Below are 19,007 nucleotides of genomic sequence, written 5' to 3'. Positions count from 1 at the left end.
TTGCACACTAAGACTGGTGAGTGATGGAATATTCTGGAAGGTCCCGTGGAACTGCACCTTCTGGGAAAGGAAGGCGGGTGGAGAATGTAAAACAGTGTCAAAATATTTACAATATTTGGGTAAAAAGAATACGGAAACACAGTCAGCAACATTTAAACAAACTGTAGTGAAAACATTGAAATTACTGAGCACTCCGAATCATTGTGTTTCAACAACTTTTATTTGAATTTCTTAAAAACTATTCATTACCTTATTGCATTGTAAATAAAACATCTTTTTTTTTAATATTAACTGATCTTAAAAGTCTCCGTTTAAAATCTTACAGCGTGAAGTTAAAGAGCAGCCAGTTACTGACGTATAAAAAGGAAAAATAGAAACTCACTCTTACACAAGGCTCATCTGCACAGATTGGGAGTGGACCTGGTCGGTAGCAGAGACTGACTGACATTAATGATTAGCGTGCTACTCAGGTCGCAGTTAGCTCAGCCTTTTGTGAATTTGTAGCTTTTCGCCGCATGTTGTAGGCAGGAAACTACAGTAATCATTTTTGGTTTTTTTTTTTGTCTTTCTAAATAAAAAGCAACAGGCATGAGAAACATTCTCAGATTCGCATTCCCGAGTAACGTTTTTAGTGGATAGCTCAGATAAGAACTCGCGGGAGTTGTGAATGATTTTGGAGGAGTGAATTTGTTTTTGTATCTTGAATTGGTTTTTTTTGTCAAATCACTTATTAAAAAAATAGGACGCTCCGCGATGCCCAGACAGTAACATTTTCAACTCAATTCGGGTTAAAAGGCTTCTCTTTAATGAGTATATCTGGTAAGAAGTATTGGGACAATTAGCACAAGACATGCTAACCACAGCAGGTCTTTCTCTCGCACCCCCTCTTGGAAGTTGAGACAACATCCGATGCTCACACATCCTAAAGAGTTGTTATCACACTGGAAGTTTAAGTCCTTGGTTATTGTTCGCGTTGCTTTTATTCGTAAATTCAAATTCTTCTTTCTCTTGCACTTCTGGCACCTCGAAATAAGGGTCATCGTTGAAGCAATACTCGTCTTTGGGTTGGGCTAGGAAGGGTAATTTTAAGATGAATCCGGTGACTGTCCCTCCAAGTACAGCGATTCCCAGACAGACCCCGATGGCCGCTGCCTGATACTGGGCTTGGTCCCAGGCTGTTCGCCCCCCTCCAGCCTTCAACCGTGGTAGGATCCGGACCAGCTCGGCCAGCCTCTCGTCGCCTTCCTTGGGTACTCTCTCCGGGAAGGTGTCGTACAGACCGTGTCCGTAGCTCTGGTCATCCGTCAGCAGGATGGTGGCGATGCCAGCTATCGCCCCGACGAAGCCGGGGATGCCGTGCAAGTTGTTGATGCCGCACACGTCCTGGATCTTCAGCTTCTTGGCCAGGAACGGGGTGAGGTATTTAAATCCCAAGGTGCACAGGACGGAGGCGATGCAGCCCAGAGTGAATGCCCCGGCAGGGGTGACCATCATGTCCGCGGCCGAGCCCACCGCCACCCCGCCGGCCAACGCCGCGTTCTGGATGTGTGCGATGTTGATCTTGCCCCGCTTGTCCAGCAGGCTGGAGATGGCGAAGGTGGTGAGGGTGCAGGAACTGAGTCCGATGTAGGTGTGCAGCACTGCCCGGTGCTGCCCGTCACCGGTGGAGGCGAAGACCGAGTTGAAACTGGGCCAGAAGACCCAGAGCAAGAGAGTCCCCAGCATGGCCAACTTGTCCGAGTTGTAGTCCGGCCCCTCGTCCTTGTGTCCACCCTTCAGGCCCGGCCTGTACAGCACTGTGGTGACACTCAGTCCAAAGTAGCAAGCGAACAAGTGGATGGTGATGGAGCCGCCGACATCCTTGATCTTCAGCAGCTCGATGATGACCCACTCGGTGGCGGTGAAGATGGGAACCTCCAGCAGAGCCAGCACCAGGATTTGCACCGGGCTGGTTTTGCCCAACACCGCCCCGAACGATATCATGACGGTGGCACACACAGTCTCGGCCGTCAGCAGGTTGTACACCCCGATGTGGATCTTGCCGTGGTGGAAGTGGTAGAACCAGCCTTGCACCAGCAGAGCCCACTGCACGGAGAACACCGCGATCATGAAGTTGAAGGCGATGCCACCGTAGCCGTACTTCTTCAGGAAGCCCATGAGGAGCCCGAACCCCACGAAGATCATCACCTGGATGTCTTGGAAGACGGGGAAGAGGTCGTACAGCTGGTTGCGGCTGTGGTCCGTCTCGTTGCTCTGGGCGGCGGCGTCCGAGTGGTCATCGTAGGTGACAAAGAGGGCGATCAGCACCAGTAACACCCCCTCCAGGAAGATGACGAGGAAGGGCAGCCGGCAGCGTACGGCGGACATCCCGAGGTGGTTGTGCGCCGTGAGAGCTCCGTGCACCGTGCACCGTGCAGGCAAGCGGGCAAGCAGCGCCTCGGCTGCTCCAAACCAACACCGGCGCTCTCCTTCCCCCTCCCACCCCCTCACTTCTCTCCTCCACCGTGTGTTTTCTCGCTTCCCCCTTGTCCTAGCGCGACTGAGCTGCACAAAATACCACCTGAAACTCGACTTTTATACCAGCCCAAGGAGCACGTGACTCGAACTTTGATCGTTCACTCACTGCATCCGCTTATCTTCTCATGAGCAAAGGAGCACACACAATATGAGTCTGAAGAAGGGTCTCGACCCCCCCCCCCCCCCCCCCCCCCCCCCCCCCCCCCCAAAAAAAAAAATCCCACAAACTCCAAAAATTTTTTGTGGGGGCAAAGGAAAAAAAGGTAAAAAAACCCAAAAATTGGACCCAATAACCACCCCCTTTTAAAAACAAAAAAAAAAAAGGAACAAAGAAAAGGAAGGCGAATAAGAATAAGAAAACCCTGTCCAACCCATTTTTAATAACCACCCCCCCCCCCCCCCCCCTCCCCTTCCCTGAACTTACACATTATTTTCTAAAGAGGTGTCAAAGACCAGTCAAATGTACCAACCCCCAAGTTGACAAACAGTACTTCTCAAAGTGGACTTCTTTGTGTAGGAAGGACCTGCAGTCGCCGTTTTACACCGACAATGCTGGAGTAACTCAGCGGGTCAGGCAGCATCTCACTGGAGAGAAGGAGTAGGTGATGTTTCGGGTCGAGACCCTTCTTCGGACTGACTTGAGAGTCAGGCATCGTTATTTATTTATTTTTTTGCATATCTTTCATTCATTTGTTCCATATCTCCCCACATCACCGTATATGCATTTCGTTGTCTCTGTACTGTACACTGACAATGACAATTAAAATTGAATCTGAATCTGAATCTGATATATCTGTTTAAGAAGGAACTGCAGATGCTGGCAAATCGAAGGTAGACAAAAATGCTGGAGGAACTCAGCGGGTGAGGCAGTATCTATGGAGCGAAGGAAATAGGCAACGTTTCGGGCCGAAGGAATTTCCTTCGCTCCATAGACGCTGCCTCACCCGCTGAGTTTATCCAGCATTTTTGTCTACCGTATATATTTCTCGTTTCCCTTATCCCCAACCAGTCTGAAGAAGGGTCTCGCTCAGTTACTCCAGCATTTTGTGTTTATCCTTCTTGTTATTTCACACACACACACACACACACACACACACACACACACACACACACACACACACACACACACACACACATACACACACACACACACACACACACACACACACACACACACACACACACACACACACATACACACACTGACACACACACGCACGCACACACACGCACGCGTTTCCTGTTTCCAAAGGAGTCGTGTGTGTGTGAAATAACAAGAAGGGGACTATGGTCGGAGTCGCGAGTTGATTAATATTCTGCAATGCTTCCGAAAAGCGGTGCATGGTTTCCTCCAGCCAGTTTGTGGCCGCTGTTATTTTGCGGTTAATTTATCAACCGCCGACGTTAATCACAGTGAGTGCATGTGGATCAGATGATAGTACAGTTGTTGATTAGAATAATCTCTCGCGTCTGCGGAATTTAGCAGTGCTATTTACCTGTAGCGCTCTAAGAAGTTTGGCGGGGATATTGGGGTGGAACTCAGCGGATCAGGCAGCAGCTGTGGTGGGAAATGGCCTACTCCTGCACCTATTGTCTATTGGTAGGCAAAAATGCTGGAGAAACTCAGCGGGTGCAGCAGCATCTATGGAGCGAAGGAAATAAGCAACGTTTCGGGCCGAAACCCTTCTACCCAAAGATCCTATAGCGGAGGATCTTTGATTCTACCTGCACTAGTATTATTTGTTTGTTTATGTGTATGTATGTATGTATATATGTATATATATATATATACACTGAACTTTTTGTGTTTGGAAGGAACTGCAGATGCTGGTTTACACCGAAGGTGGACGTAAAAAGCTGGAGTAACTCAGCGGGACACGCAGCAGCATCTCTGGAGAGAATGAATGGGTGACGTTTCGAGTCTAAACACAATGCTCTGTAAACTCCCAGCAATGAGGCCACTTCACCGCTGGTCAGCTGAGCACAGAGTAACTTGTTGAATATCTTGAGTAAAGAGAGCGTACTAATAGTGTTGAGCAAACGTGTACTTCCAACGTTTCTCCTTTTCTGACCATCGAGAGAAAGAATGAGTGGTTTCTGATCGAGCCCCGTGTCGACTCAATCTGAAGAAGGGTCTCGGCCCGAAACGTCAGCCGTTCCTTCTCTCCAGAGATACTGCCGCCTGTCCCGCTGAGTTACTCCAGCTTTTTGAGTCTATCTTCGGTTTAAACCGACATCTGCAGTTCCTTGCTACACATGTTTACATACCTATTGTGCTGTTGTAAGTAAGAATTGCATTGTTCTATCTGGGGCAGACGGCAGGAAAACACTCTTGACTCTTTGCATTTTTGCTCCAGATTGCAGCATCTGCAGCCTCGTACCCTCCAGCCTTCTCGACTCCTGCTTTTCGCCTTTGAAGTCCCGACCCACCCCCAGGGCTGCATCGATGCACTGAAGAAGGGTTTCGAAAATGCCTATTTTCCTTCGCTCCCTAGATGCTGCTTGCTGGCTCCAGCTGGTGTCTGTGTTACCTAGGAAAACTTGCTGACTCACAGGCATTTTTTTTTTTTGCATCATCTGCAGCCTCGTTTAGTGCTTCGCGCTTGAAGCGCCCACACACGATACAAAAACCAATGAAAAATCCAAACTAGGTAATGACATCCTTGCTTTCACCTGTTTTTTTTTTACAAAAATCATCAACGATACTATCAATTAAAATCCAAACTCGTAATGACAAACCCACCACCGTGTTACAAAATCATCAAACAACTATCTTACAAATATTTACAAATAACTGCCCAATGTTCCCAATGTTGGGCGAGTCCAGAACCAGGGGCCACAGTCTTAGAATAAAGGGGAGGCCATTTAAGACTGAGGTGAGAATAAACTTTTTCACCCAGAGAGTTGTGAATTTGTGGAATTCCCTGCCACAGAGGGCAGTGGAGGCCAAGTCACTGGAGTTAGATTTAAGAGAGAGTTCTAGGAGCTAGTGGAATCAAGGGATATGGGGAGAAGGCAGGCACGGGTTATTGATAGGGGACGATCAGCCATAATCGCAATGAATGGCGGTGCTGGCTCGAAGGGCCGAATGGCCTCCTCCTGCACCTATTTTCTATGTTTCTATGTTTTTATACATCCCCGGTAAATAGGCACTGTTGCAGACTTTGGGGGGAGGAGGATTGCAGACTGCTGGGGGGAACGGGTGAAGTCGCCCGTTTGTGCATGGACTTAATTTGATGGCATATTTTGGTGCGCTGAGCTGTTATAATCGTTTGTAGTCTGAGAAACGCCGGCAGCGTTGGAGGGAAAGTGTGACGGGTGTGAGTGAATACAATAATCACAGATTAATTAAAAAAAAAATGCATTTACAGTTTTAGTTCTAGAGATACAGCGTGGAAACAGGCCATTCGGCCCAACGTGCCCACACCGGCCAACATGTCCCAGCTACACTAATCGCACCTACCCGCGCTTGTCCCTTATCCCTCCGAACATGTCGTATCCAAGGAAGAAACATTTAGGAATGTGTTGGCCTACACGCCAGGGACAAGTTACAGAAGCCAATTAACCTACAAACCTGCATGTCTTTGGAATGTGGGAGGAAACCGGAGCTCCCGGAGAAAACTGATGGGGGCCACAGGGAGAACGTACAGACAGCACCCGTAGTCGGGGTCTCTGGCGCTGTGAGGCAACAACTATACCGCTGCGCCCCTGTGCCGCCCCTAATGTCGCGTCTCTCACAACCCCAAACTGTTTTTGCAGCAAAGTCCAGCCAACACAGGCTGGGGGATCGCTTGTGTTTGGTGGCAGCTTTGGCCATTGCGTGAGAGGCTCCGTTAATGCCCAGGATCTAACGGATCTCCGTTAGGTTTGAGGATCTCAGACCTCCCAGCAATGAGCCCACTTCACCGTAGATCAGCTGAGCACAGAGTAACCTGCTGAATATCTTTGAGTAAAGAGAGCGCCGTATTAGTATTGAGCAAACGTGTACTTTCAACTGATCTTTCTCTGGCCATCGATATGAATGTCTCGCCCCCGTGTTCCCAGCACGGTGACGGGTGGAAGCAAGGAACTGCAGATGCTGTTTTGCAGAAGAAAAAAAACGCGAAGTGCTGGAGTTAGTCATAGGGTCTGTGTCGCTGAGTTACTCCAGCACTTTGTGTCATTTTCTGGTGATGGTAGGAGTTTTTTTTTAGTTCAATTAGTCAGTCTCTTCAAACCACTGCGTCCGTGCGTGCCGCCATAATAATAACTTTACAAACAGTCCTAAAATTCACATTCGGTGATATAATCATATATGCAATCAGGGGCCTGGAGGTGCCAGCGATTCTACCCTCTTTACTGAGTCCAAGGGTGTTGATTGATTCGTTTGCTGAGCCTCGCCACCGACGATTCACACCCTTCCCCTGCGCGCCGACCTTTGGTGTTTCTGACATTTGGCCCCCATGTCAAGTCAAGTCAAGTTTATTTGTCACATACACATACGAGATGTGCAGTGCAATGAAAGTGGCAATGCTCGCAGACTTTTGTGCAAAAGACAAACAACCAAACAAACTATAAACACAATCATAACACACATATTCTTTTACATAATAAATAATGGAAGGAAAAACGTTCAGTAGAGTTAGTCCCTGGTGAGATAGGAGTTTACAGTCCGAATGGCCTCTGGGAAGAAACTCCTTCTCAACCTCTCCGTTCTCACCGCATGGCAACGGAGGCGTTTGCCTGACCGTAGCAGCTGGAACAGTCTGTTGCAGGGGTGGAAGGGGTCTCTCAGGATATTGTTGGCTCTGGAGTTGCACCTCCTGGTGTATAGTTCCTGCAGGGGGGTGAGTGAAGTTCCCATAGTGCGTTCGGCCGAACGTACTACTCTCTGCAGAGCCTGCTTGTCCTTGGCAGAGCAATTCCCAAACCAGATGGTAATGTTCCCGGACAAGATGCTTTCCACCACCGCTGCGTAGAAGCGCTGGAGGATCCTCGGAGACACTCTGAATTTCCTCAATTGCTTGAGGTGGTAAAGGCGCTGCCTTGCCTTACTCACAAGTGCTGAGGCGTGTGATGCCCATGTCATATCCTCGGAGATGTGGACTCCCAGATATTTAAAACAGTTCACCCTATCCACAGGATTCCCATTTATCCTCAATGGAGTGTACGTCCTCGGATGAAGTGCCCTCCTAAAGTCCATGATCAGCTCCTTCGTTTTTTTGATGTTCAAGAGGAGGCTGTTATCCTGGCACCAGAGTGCTAGACCAGCCACCTCCTCCCGGTAGGCCTTCAATTCAATTCAAGAAATGTATTGCCATGTCAACAAGTTGATAGGAATGTGTCTTGGTTCGCTCTCAGACAGATACAATACAGTACAATACAACCACCACATACACCACAATAAATAATACAGACAATACTGTACGAAGGACAATATATACAGGAAGGACAGTACCCAGCAGTGTCATACTAAGCTTAAGTGCAAGTGCAAAAGAAAGTGCAAAGTGATTAGTGCAAATTCAAATATCTGATGGCTTGGAGGCAGGTGCTGTCTCTGAAGCGAGATGTTTTACTTTTAATGCTTCTATATCTCCTTCCTGATGGGAGGAAATTAAAGAGGTAATGTGCCGGGTGAAAGTGATCTGCTATGATTTTCCTGGCCTTTCTGGTGAGTCTTGTTCAGATTCAGATTCAGATTCAATTTTAATTGTCATTGTCAGTGTACAGTACAGAGACAACGAAATGCATTTAGCATCTCCCTGGAAGAGCGACATAGCAAATGATTTGAATAAATGATAATAAGTGTCTGTGTGGTGGGGGGGGGGGGGGGGGGGGGGGGGGGGGGGTGATTGGCTGTCACCGAGGTACGTTGTTGAGTAGAGTGACAGCCGCCGGGAAGAAGCTGTTCCTCGACCTGCTGGTTCGGCAACGGAGAGACCTGTAGCGCCTCCCGGATGGTAGGAGGGTAAACAGTCCATGGTTGGGGTGAGAGCAGTCTGTTAAGTAAAGTGATGTCACTGAGGGAAGTCTGCTGCAACCGATGATCTTAGAAGCTCGGCGCACTATTCTCTCCAGCCAAATCTTATCCTGTGAGGTTGTGTGGCCATACCAGACAAGCATAGAGAATGTGAGTATGCTTTCTATGGTAGACCTATAGAAGTGGGTCATGGCTGGTCGACCGATCCTGAATTTTTTAAGCTGCTGCAGGAAGTAGAGTCGCTGGTGACACTTACTGATTATGATTATCGTCGTTGTCTGAGATCAGGCCCACCACCACAGTGTCATCAGCAAACTTAATTATTGAGTTGGAGCTGAACCTAGCCACACAGTCATGTGTGTACAGGGAGTACAATAGGGGGCTGAGGACGCCACCCTGGGGCGATCCTGTGCTCAGGGTGAGGGACTTCGATGTATTCCCTCCCATCTTGACTACCTGGGGCCTGGCGGCGAGAATGTCCAGGACCCAGGCACACAGGGAGGTGTTGAGCCCCAATTCCAGTAGCTTCCCGGCCAGTCTGGTGGGGACTATCGTGTTGAAGGCTGAACTGTAGTCTATGAACAGCATCCTCACGTAGCCCCCCTTCTGGCTGTCCAGATGGGAGAAAGCGGTGTGCAAGACCTGGGAGACCGCATCGTCCGTGGATCTGTTCGGACGATATGCGAACTGCAACGGGTCCATGTTCCGAGGGAGGAAGGCGCAGATGTGATTCTTCACCAGCCTCTCAAAGCATTTCATGACTACCGAGGTAAGGGCCACCGGACGGTAGTCATTCAGGCAGGCTGGGGAGGCATTTTTTGGTACCGGTACAATTATGGATTTTTTGAAGCAGGCAGGGACCACGGACTTGTCCAGGGAGAGGTTGAATAATGTAGTGAGCACTGGAGCTAGCTGCGTAGCACAGGACTTGAGTACTCGCCCCAAGATGCCATCGGGGCCTGCAGCTTTTCTCGTGTTCACCCTTGTCAGAGCCCTCCTCACGTCGTGCTCGGACAGCGAGAATGTGTGCACATTCCTCCCTTCAGCTTCGGTAGCCAGCCCGCTGGCGGTATTGTCGATAGTCGGCAGACCTGGAGTGGTGTTGCCCCTCTCGAAACGAGCGTAAAAGGAGTTGCCCAATAACCCAGAAGTGAAGGTTAAACTTATAGACAATCGACAATAGGTGCAGGAGTAGGCCATTCGGCCCTTCGAGCCAGCACCGCCATTCAATGTGATCATGGCTGATCATCCCCAATCACTACCCCGTTCCTGCCTTCTCCCCATATCCCCTGACTCCACTATCTTTAAGAGCCCTATCTAGCTCTCTCTTGAAAACTTCCAGAGAACCTGCCTCCACCGCCCTGTGAGGCAGAGAACTTATGTCATGAAACTCACTACATTCAACTGTGCATGGTCATCATTCCACTCGAGCTGACAATTATTTTTTGCCCAGGTAGTTTGCTTGACTGATGCTAAGATTTAGATGAACTCGAGATGCCTCCAGATGAGGTTTAGTTTAGCTTATTGTCACGTGTACCGAGGTACAATGAAAAGCTTCTGTTGCAATTAACCAGTCAGCAGAATGACAATGCATGATTACAATCGAGCCATTTACAGTGTGTGGATACATGATAAGGGAATAATGTTTAGTGCAAAGTAAAGCCAGCAAAGTCCGATCAAGAATAGTCCAAAGGTCACCAATGGTAGTTCAACCCTACTATCTAGTTGTGGAAGGATGACTCAGTTGCCCGATAACAGCTGGGAAGAAATTCTCCCTGGATCTGGTGGTGTGCATTTTCACACTTCTACACCTTTTGTGGTGTGGGCTGAATTACTTGCAGCTCAACTGACAAGACTAAGGAGTTCATGATGATCAGCCATGATCACATTGAATGGTGATGCTGGCTCGAAGGGCTGAAGGGCCTACTCCTGCACCTATTGTCTATTGACTATTTGCTCCTCAAACTGCAGAACATCCTGGACAATACAGCTCACCCTTGACACACTGACACCATGACACACTGGTCAACCTGAGGAGCACCTTCAGTAACAGATTGGTTCCACCAAGATGCAGCACAGAACACTACAGATCCTTCTTCCCTATGGCTAGGCTATCAAACTTTACATCTCCTCCCCATTCTGTCGTGGGGTAGACTGAGACTGAGACTGAGACTGCCCCCCCACCCCCACCCACCTCCCCTATCTTTGCACATCCCCAAAGCCTTATCACTTGTAACTTTATTTTTATGTTTCATGTATTTTGTGTTTTTTATGACTGCTGGCAAATTAATTTCCCTCCTGGGATAAAAAAAGTTCTATCGTATCGTAGCGTGCCCGATGGGAGAGGGGGAAGAGGGAGTGGTTAGGTTGTAACTGGTCCTTGATGATGCTGCTGGCCTTGCCGAGGCAGCGTGAGGTATTAATGGAGTCAACAAAAGGGAGTGTTTAAGAAGGAACTGCAGATGCTGGAAAATCGAAGGTACACAAAAATGCTGGAGAAACTCAGCGGGTGCAGCAGCATCTATGGAGCGAAGGAAATAGGCTTCTTCAGACGGGTTTCGGCCCGAAACGTCGCCTATTTCCTTCGCTCCATAGATGCTGCTGCACCCGCTGAGTTTTATCCAGCATTTTTGTGTACCTTCAATAGAAGGGAGGTTGGTTTGTGTGATGGTCTGGGATGTTAGGGAAGTCCGCAATTCGCTTGATAAGGGGATTTTTGGGACTTTTGTAGCTGTTCTCTGGAAACAGAAGCCGTTGATGCATTCTGATAAAATGGCTTCTCTGATCAGGGGGTATGGAGAGAAGGCATCTGTGAGTTGGATGATCAGTTGATCATATTGAATGGCGGGCACATGCCGAATGGCTTACTCCTGCACCTAATTTCTATGTTTCTATGTTTCTATGCGTCTGCAATTTGTTGTGATTTTTTGGATGTAGCTGTTCCCAAACCAAGCCGTGATGCATCCTGATAAAATGGCTTCTCTGATGCATCTGTAGGCTGGTGAGAGTTGTCGGGGACATGCCGAACTTCCTAAGCCTCCTTAGGAAGTAAAGGTGTTGGTCCAGGAGCTTTCATGGTCGGTGACATTAACTACTAGGAATTTGAAAATTTATTTTATAATTTTTTTTTTTTCCAACCAAATGATGAGAAAGATTAGTCAAAAACACCTTAAAGCTATAATCCTGAACATTGCCATCAAGGGATATAGGTTCTGACTGTCTACCTTATCTATACCTCTCATAATTGTTCACATGTCTATCAGGTCTCCAGCAAAACAGCCAGAGATGAATGACTACATTGTAGAAATGCTGTAGAAATATGTTGTTACATTTATCCGGTTTGTTATGACATACAGTTTTTGCACAAAGTTTGAATCATATTGACTGGTATATTCTTCAAAGTCATACATGGCAGCATCACTGTTGAGATGTAACAATAGCATAACATGCTACACAATTTAAAAATAAATTCAAAGGAGTTGAAATCATTTCAGGTTGTTCCAAACAGAATCAGAGTCAGTTGAAATTGCTTCACTTTGACCCTGTACTTTCAGTGGATAATTCAATATGCTTAAATTTATGTAACGTCTTATTCACCCGATTGACATATCGATCATCTGGAGACATCTGCTCATGCCTGTGCACTGTTCCATTAATGCCTGTAGTTCATGAAGTAACTTGTCAACTAGTCCTTTTTTTTCACCATTAAACAATGGTGACCTTTGAGACCAGAGACAGCCCTGGTTCAATGGACGGGTTCAGATAGTTTGGATGATTAAACATTGACTGAGAATCAATTGTTGAAAAGGAAAGCTTTGTAGTTAGTACAGAAACAGTTTCAAACAGTTGTAAGACTTAAAAACTTTGCGCTAACAGAAATAACCAAGAATCTGTGAATAATAATATTGAAGATGATTGCAAACCTCTGGGGTACACAAGTTATTGTTTGACCCCTTGCTCTGTCCTTATTTCGAGTGGATTTTTCATTGTAGCCATGTGGTTAATTGGTTAAATATTAATGGTTTCTAAAAAGTTAAAAATACAATATATTTATACTTTTCTACGATGTTGTAAGTGTTTTATTTTGAGGCGTATTTTTTTGCTCTACAACTGAAGGCTGCAAATCCTCTTTTGGCTTGCATTGTTTTTGAATGAACAGTAAATGTCTACATACCTCAAAGTGGTAAATAGATTAAATGATTTTCTCTTGTTATGTGGAGGTTCAGTTTCCCATTTTCTATCCATTGATGAAAAATACACAGTGCAATCAAAAGCGTTTAGAGTAAAGGGTGTTTAATTATCATATGTATCGAAAACAGAACAATGACATTTTTACTTGCAGCAGCTAAACAAGCCTGTAAATGCAATACCCAGAGATAAATGTAATATTAAAAACATCCAATAAATAAATAACCATAGCACTAGTGCAAAAAAAAAAACTAGTCCGCAGTGCAACCAAAGACACAGTTCATGAAAGTTCATAGTCGCTGAGGTTAGTGTTGTGTAGTATTCAAGAGCCTATGCTCACTGGGAAGAAGGCCCCATAGCAGAAGTGTCCACTTCGCAGGGCTGGAAGCTGGAAGTATCCTGAGCTAATTCTGCTACCACCATCATCTATTGCAACAAGTGATGGCTCCCACTGATTGTCGCCGGAAGCTTGCGTCCTTTTCAGGACGGACGATGACAGCGAGGTCAACATAGAAACATAGACATAGAAACATAGAAAATAGGTGCAGGAATAGGCCATTCGACCCTTCGAGCCTGCACCGCCATTCATGATATGATCATCCAAGTCAGTATCCTGTACCTGCCTTCTCTCCATACCCCCTGATCCCTTTAGCCACATAGGGCCACATCTAACTCCCTCTTAAATATAGCCAATGAACTGGCTCAACTACCTTCTGTGGCAGATAATTCCACAGATTCACCACTCTGTGTGTGAAAAATGTTTTTCTCATCTCGGTCCTAAAAGATTTCCCCTTTATCCTTAAACTGTGACCTCTTGGTCTGGACTTCCCCAACATCGGGAACAATCTTCGGGAACAATCGGGAACAATCATCGGGAACATTTGAAACATGGAAGATGGACACAAAAGAAGAAGACTGGGAAGAAACTATTCTTGAACCAGGTGAAGAGCATGGCCAGGAGGGTGTGGGTCTTTGATGATGTTGGATGCCTCTTTGAGGCTTTGCCTCTTATAGATCCCTTTGATGGTGCATGGCCTCTCGAAATGGATCAGGCAGTACCTGCCCCTCTGTAAACTCCTTTCAATCCAAGGCGTTCAAGTTGCCGAACCAAGCCATGGTGCAACCAGTCGGTGTGGTCTCTACCGAAGATGGACACAACTTGCTGGAGTAACTGAACGGGACAGGCATGCATCTCTGGAGAGAAGGAGTGGGTGACTTTTTGGGTCGAGACCCTTCCCCAGACTAGGCACCTATACGTTCAATAGAGTATTCATCCACAGACCAAATCTCCTCAATCTTCGAAGGAAGTAGATGTTTTAAAAAAGGTCTCGATCCGAAACATCACCCATTCCTTCTCTCCAGAGATGCAGCCTGTCCCGCTGAGTTAATCCAGCATTTTGTATCTATCGAGGTTTTAATGAGCTCTCTTTGTGATTGCATCAAGGTGCTGGGCCCAGGACAGATCTTCAGTGATATGCACCCCCAGGAACCTGAAGCTGTGGATTCTCTCCATTGCCATCCGTCAATGAAGACAGGTTCGTGGATCCTTGACTTTCCCCTCCTGAAGTCAACAATTGGCTCCTTGGTCCTGCTGATGTTGAGAGCAAGATTGTTGTTCTGGCACCATTCAATCGGATTTTCAATCTCTTATCCACAAACTTCGATTCACCTTTACTCATTATGCATCCAACAACGGTGGTATTGTTAACAAATTTAACGTGGTGTTGGAACGGTGCCTTGCTACACAGTCAGGGTGTAGAGCAGTGGTTCCCAACCTTTTTTTGGCCATGCCCCACCTAATCACCTCTAAAATCCTGATGCCCCCCCCCCCCCCCCATGTGGTGATATATAATTCTTATCATTTCAATACCTTGGTTTAAACAAGCTTCAAAAGAACATGGTTCAATAAATAAGGTTCTCCCATGACCTCGCGCACTTCGTGCGACGTGCATGAAGAGCGATGGCGCGGTGATTATGTAATAACTACACAATAAAGACCTTTTTTACCCCAAAAAAATTATTTACTCAAAATAACATCTGAAACATAAACTACATATGTTTACCTGATGGAAAATCCAAAAAAATAAAAATCGGAAATTTGGACCCAGACCTCCTCAGTTGCGCTCAATTGCCCCCCTTAAAAATCAAATTGCCCCCCTGTGGGGCGTACGCCCCACGTTGGGAACCACTGGTGTAGAGAGTGCAAAGCCGGGGACGGAGCACATGGCCTGTTGTGATCCTGTGTGGATGGTTATCGAGGGGGAAGTGTTATTGCCAATTCCTACTGAGTGTGGTCTGCCGAAGAGGAAGTCAAGAATCTAGTTACATACGAATGAGCAGAGATGCTATTCTCTTGAGTTTGATGATAAGACTAAAGCAGATGATTTGGTTGAACGCCAAGCCGTAGTTGATGAACAAGAGCCAGCTGTATATGTTCTTGTTGCCCAAGTGGTCCAGTGAAGAGTGAAGAGCCAGTAAGGTTATATCCTCTGTTGATTTATTGGAGCAGTAGGAGAATCCACCTCCTTACAAAGGTAGCAGTTCACGAGCATTGTAACCGACCTTTCAAAACACATCATCTCCATGGATGCTAGTACCACTGGTCAATATTAATTGAGGCATGTCACTTTACTCTTTTTGGAGAACAGTATTGTTGATGTCTTTTTAAAGCAGGTGGGAATCTTGGAACCTTATAAGTTGAAGACGTCCCGCAAAAACTCCAGCCAGTCGGTCCAGGTCCACCATCAGGTCCAGTTGCCTTCCAAGGGTTCACCATCATGAAAGATCCTCTGACATTGGCCTCTTTGACTGAGATTACAATGTCATCGGGGATAAGGGATGTCCCTTTATAAGGCGTGTATCCATTGTAAGGTTTGTGGTCACTTGTAATGGAAAGCTTTGAAAGGAAAATAAATTCCAATAGTTCTGATTTGTTATCACTTGAAGCAGTTTGGTGGCTTGTGTAAATAATATCTGGCAAGATTCTGCATTTGAAACTAAAACCTTTACAGATGGTGTTTAGTTTTTGATTTTTCTGTTTTTATTTAAATGATGATACTTGTCATACTGGAGTTATATTTATAATCGGTTCTATTGTTCATTATTTTGGACAAACTGTTTAACCATTGGAAAAATGTATTAATACTTTGTTAACACGATCAACAGAGGACGTTAGTACTAATATACATATGTGCCAACGTCACAGAGTGTAGGCTTATTCCATTGTTTTCTGTATTAGAATCCTCACCTCACAAATGGAAGTAATAGCAAACCCAAATTAATTGAAAAATATTAAAATAGGCACAAAATGCTGGAGTAACTCAGCAGGTCAGGCAGCGTCTCTGGAAAAAAGGAATAGATGACGTTTAGGCTTTAAACCCATCTTCAGCCTCAGCCTGATCCGCTGAGTTACACCAGCATTTTGTGTCTATCTTCGGTGCAAGCCAACACCTGCAGTTCCTTTCACACATAAAATATTGAAATGTTAGCTCAATGTAAATTAGACCATCAAATGATTTACATTCCGGAAATCTTGTTGGATCTTATCCCTGAAACATAGAAACATAGAAATTAGGTGCAGGCTCGAAGGCCATTCGGCCCTTCGAGCCTGCACCGCCATTCAATATGTTTCATGGCTGATCATCCAACTCAGTATCCCGTACCTGGCTTCTCTCTGGAAAAACCCCCTAGATGACCCTTAGGCACAAAGGCCATCATCAGCCTCCCTGATCCGCTATAGTTACATGAGCTGGCCTCAACTACCCTCGGTGGCAGAGAGTTCCAGAGATTCACCACTCTCTGTGTGAAAAAAGCTCAATGTTCTTCTCATCTCGGTTTTAATTCTTTCCCCCTTATCCTATAGCTGTGACCATTTAATACTATTAGTCAAGTCAAGTCAAGTTTATTTGTCACATACACATACGAGATGTGCAGTGAAATGAAGGGGTCAAGGAAAGAGCGTTCACGTCGCGGCCCTGTTTCAACCAATCTTTCCACCACCACGCACAAGACGCACATTGTGCAGAGACAGACACCATTGCTCTGGCTGAACAACTTCTAATCTTGTGTGTGGACTCGATAAGAAGAAGAAGTGAAATGAAAGTGGCATTGCTCGCGGACTTTTGTCAATTCAAACGATCGAGTCTGCGCTGCCATTCGATCATGGCTGATCTATTTTCCTCTCTCAACTCCTTCTCCTGCCTTCTCCCTGTAACCTTTGACACCGTAACTAATCAATAACCTATCAATGCTGTCTGTGTGGAGTTTTCGCTTTATTGGGTTAATTAATTGGCCTCTGTAAATTGCCCCTTGTATGTAGGGAGTGGATGGGAAAGTGGAATGATATAGAACTGGTGTGAGTGGGTTATCGATGGTCGGAGTGGCTCAGTGAGCTGAAGGGCCTGTTTCCACTCTATATTTCTAAACTAAATGAATTCTTCTTCTTCCTCATGTCCGGCCATCTTCTATATCACGTCTTTCCGGTCGGTCAGTGACGATTGACGGTCGGTGGTTGCAGAATTGGCTACTTCAGTCAGTCACTGTGGTACAGTTTCTGTCGTCAACATTGCCCAGGGATGTGCCACGTGGAGGTTTCTGCTTGAAACCCAACTAAATGAATGATGTTAAAAGAGAACAATAAATAGAATATTTCAAAAATGGTATAAAAGAATAGATTGTAGAAATCGTTGAACAGAAGACAGTCAAAAGTGGATATTTCTTATGGGATGAGTAAGGCAATTATAATATCCATTATCATAACATTAAACATTATCTCACAGCATCAGATACATGGGTTTGATCCTGATCGTGGGTGCTGTCTGTGAGGAGTTTGCTTGTGACCCTCTGACCACGTGTAATCCTGTTCTTCCGGTGATTGCATGGGTTTCCTCCAGGTGCTCAGGATTCCCCCCACATCCCTAAGACGTGTGGGACTGATTGATAGGCACAATGTGCTGGAGTAACTCAGTGGGTCAGGCAGGGAGAAAAAGGATTGGTGACGTTTCTGGTCAAGATCCATCCATTTTTTCCAGGGATGCTGCCTGACCTGCTGAGTTACTCCAGCACAAGTCTATCTTTGATTTCAACTAGCATCTGCCATTCTTTGTTTCTACACTAGGACTGTGGGTTAATTGGCCATCAATAAATTGCTCCTAGTGTGTCATGAGTAGATGAGAAAGTGGGATTACATTAAACTAGTGTAAATAGGTGATTGAAGGGCCTGTCCCACCTGGGCGACATTTTCGGAGACAGCCTGAAAAGAGATAGTCACGGTATGGTCGGGGCGTGACGCGGGGTGATGCGCGGTTTCTCCCTGTCACCCCTGGATTTTGGAATGTTCAAAATAATCAGGCGACATCTGGGTGTCTTATCATATCGTGCGCCCTGTCACACGCTGACGTTCGCTGTCCCGTGGGTGACGCCCGGTGACGCCGGTATATACAGCGCCGACTTATCCATTAAAAAGTTATTGGTCCTTAGATCTATTGTAGATGAGTTCATTTCCAATGTGATTATTATACTTCGGTGTAACCTTGTGTGTTGTGAAGGCGGGTGGCGCGGAGTGCCGTAGCTTGACGTGACGGTGGCGCGGGCTATCGTACAACTTGATGGTTTTTAGGACTTCGGTCACTGACATTTGGAGTCGCCGAAAAATATAGCAAAATTGGACAGGCCATTGATTGTTGGTGTGGACTGGGTGGGCCAAAGACCTGTTTCCATGCTGTGTCTCAAAAATAAAAGGACGAGGGCCGACCAGAGTAATTATAATAGGTCACTTTGTTAGCACGTGCTGGCTGGATGAAAATTGTAATTATTAAAATGACCAAAGTATCTGGAACAAGTGTAATTACCAAGGGATTGTAAAAAGGAAAACCGTTCTCCGCCAACCTGTGAGAGTTATTGAGGAAGCATGCTGCACTTTAAGGAAAACGTGGCATATGTTATAAAGATTATCTAGTCGGAGGAAGAAAAATTGCCGAGACTATAAAGAAGTGTAGCAGTTAAAAGTTTTTTTTTTTCCCCCTCAGTGTAATTATAAACAGAAGAATTGCATTTATGCAGCACCATTCATGACCTCAGAATGTTCCACGGCTTTTTGTATCAAATTAAAAGCTTTTTGAAGCACGGCATAAAAAAGCAGCCAATCTGCATATATGTAGCCAAAAAAAGCAGGTCTGGACAGAAAGAATAGGTGACATTTCGAGTCGGAACCTTTCTTCAGACTGGAAGTAGAGGTGGGGTGATTAAACTGGACGCTGAAAAGATCAGAACAAATCATATCTAGGTCATCCATATGGGTTTAGTTTGGAGATACAGTGTGGGAACAGGCCCTTTGGTCCACCGA

General features: G+C 46.0%; 1 protein-coding gene across 1 annotated transcript; it reads right to left on the bottom strand.

Annotated features, from left to right (window-relative positions):
- Positions 1–203: 203 nt before the first annotated feature.
- Positions 204–2,500, bottom strand: rh50 (Rh50-like protein). The gene has a single exon (XM_055652603.1). It carries the CDS (start codon positions 2,365–2,367, stop codon positions 937–939), a length of 1,431 nt encoding a protein of 476 aa, XP_055508578.1. The 5' UTR covers positions 2,368–2,500; the 3' UTR covers positions 204–936.
- Positions 2,501–19,007: the final 16,507 nt, after the last annotated feature.

The sequence above is a fragment of the Leucoraja erinacea genome, chromosome 21, assembly GCF_028641065.1.
Source record: "Leucoraja erinacea ecotype New England chromosome 21, Leri_hhj_1, whole genome shotgun sequence".
Lineage (NCBI taxonomy): Eukaryota > Metazoa > Chordata > Chondrichthyes > Rajiformes > Rajidae > Leucoraja > Leucoraja erinaceus.
The sequence above is the reverse complement of the archived record's forward strand: the minus strand, read 5'-3'. Positions and strand labels throughout refer to the sequence as shown.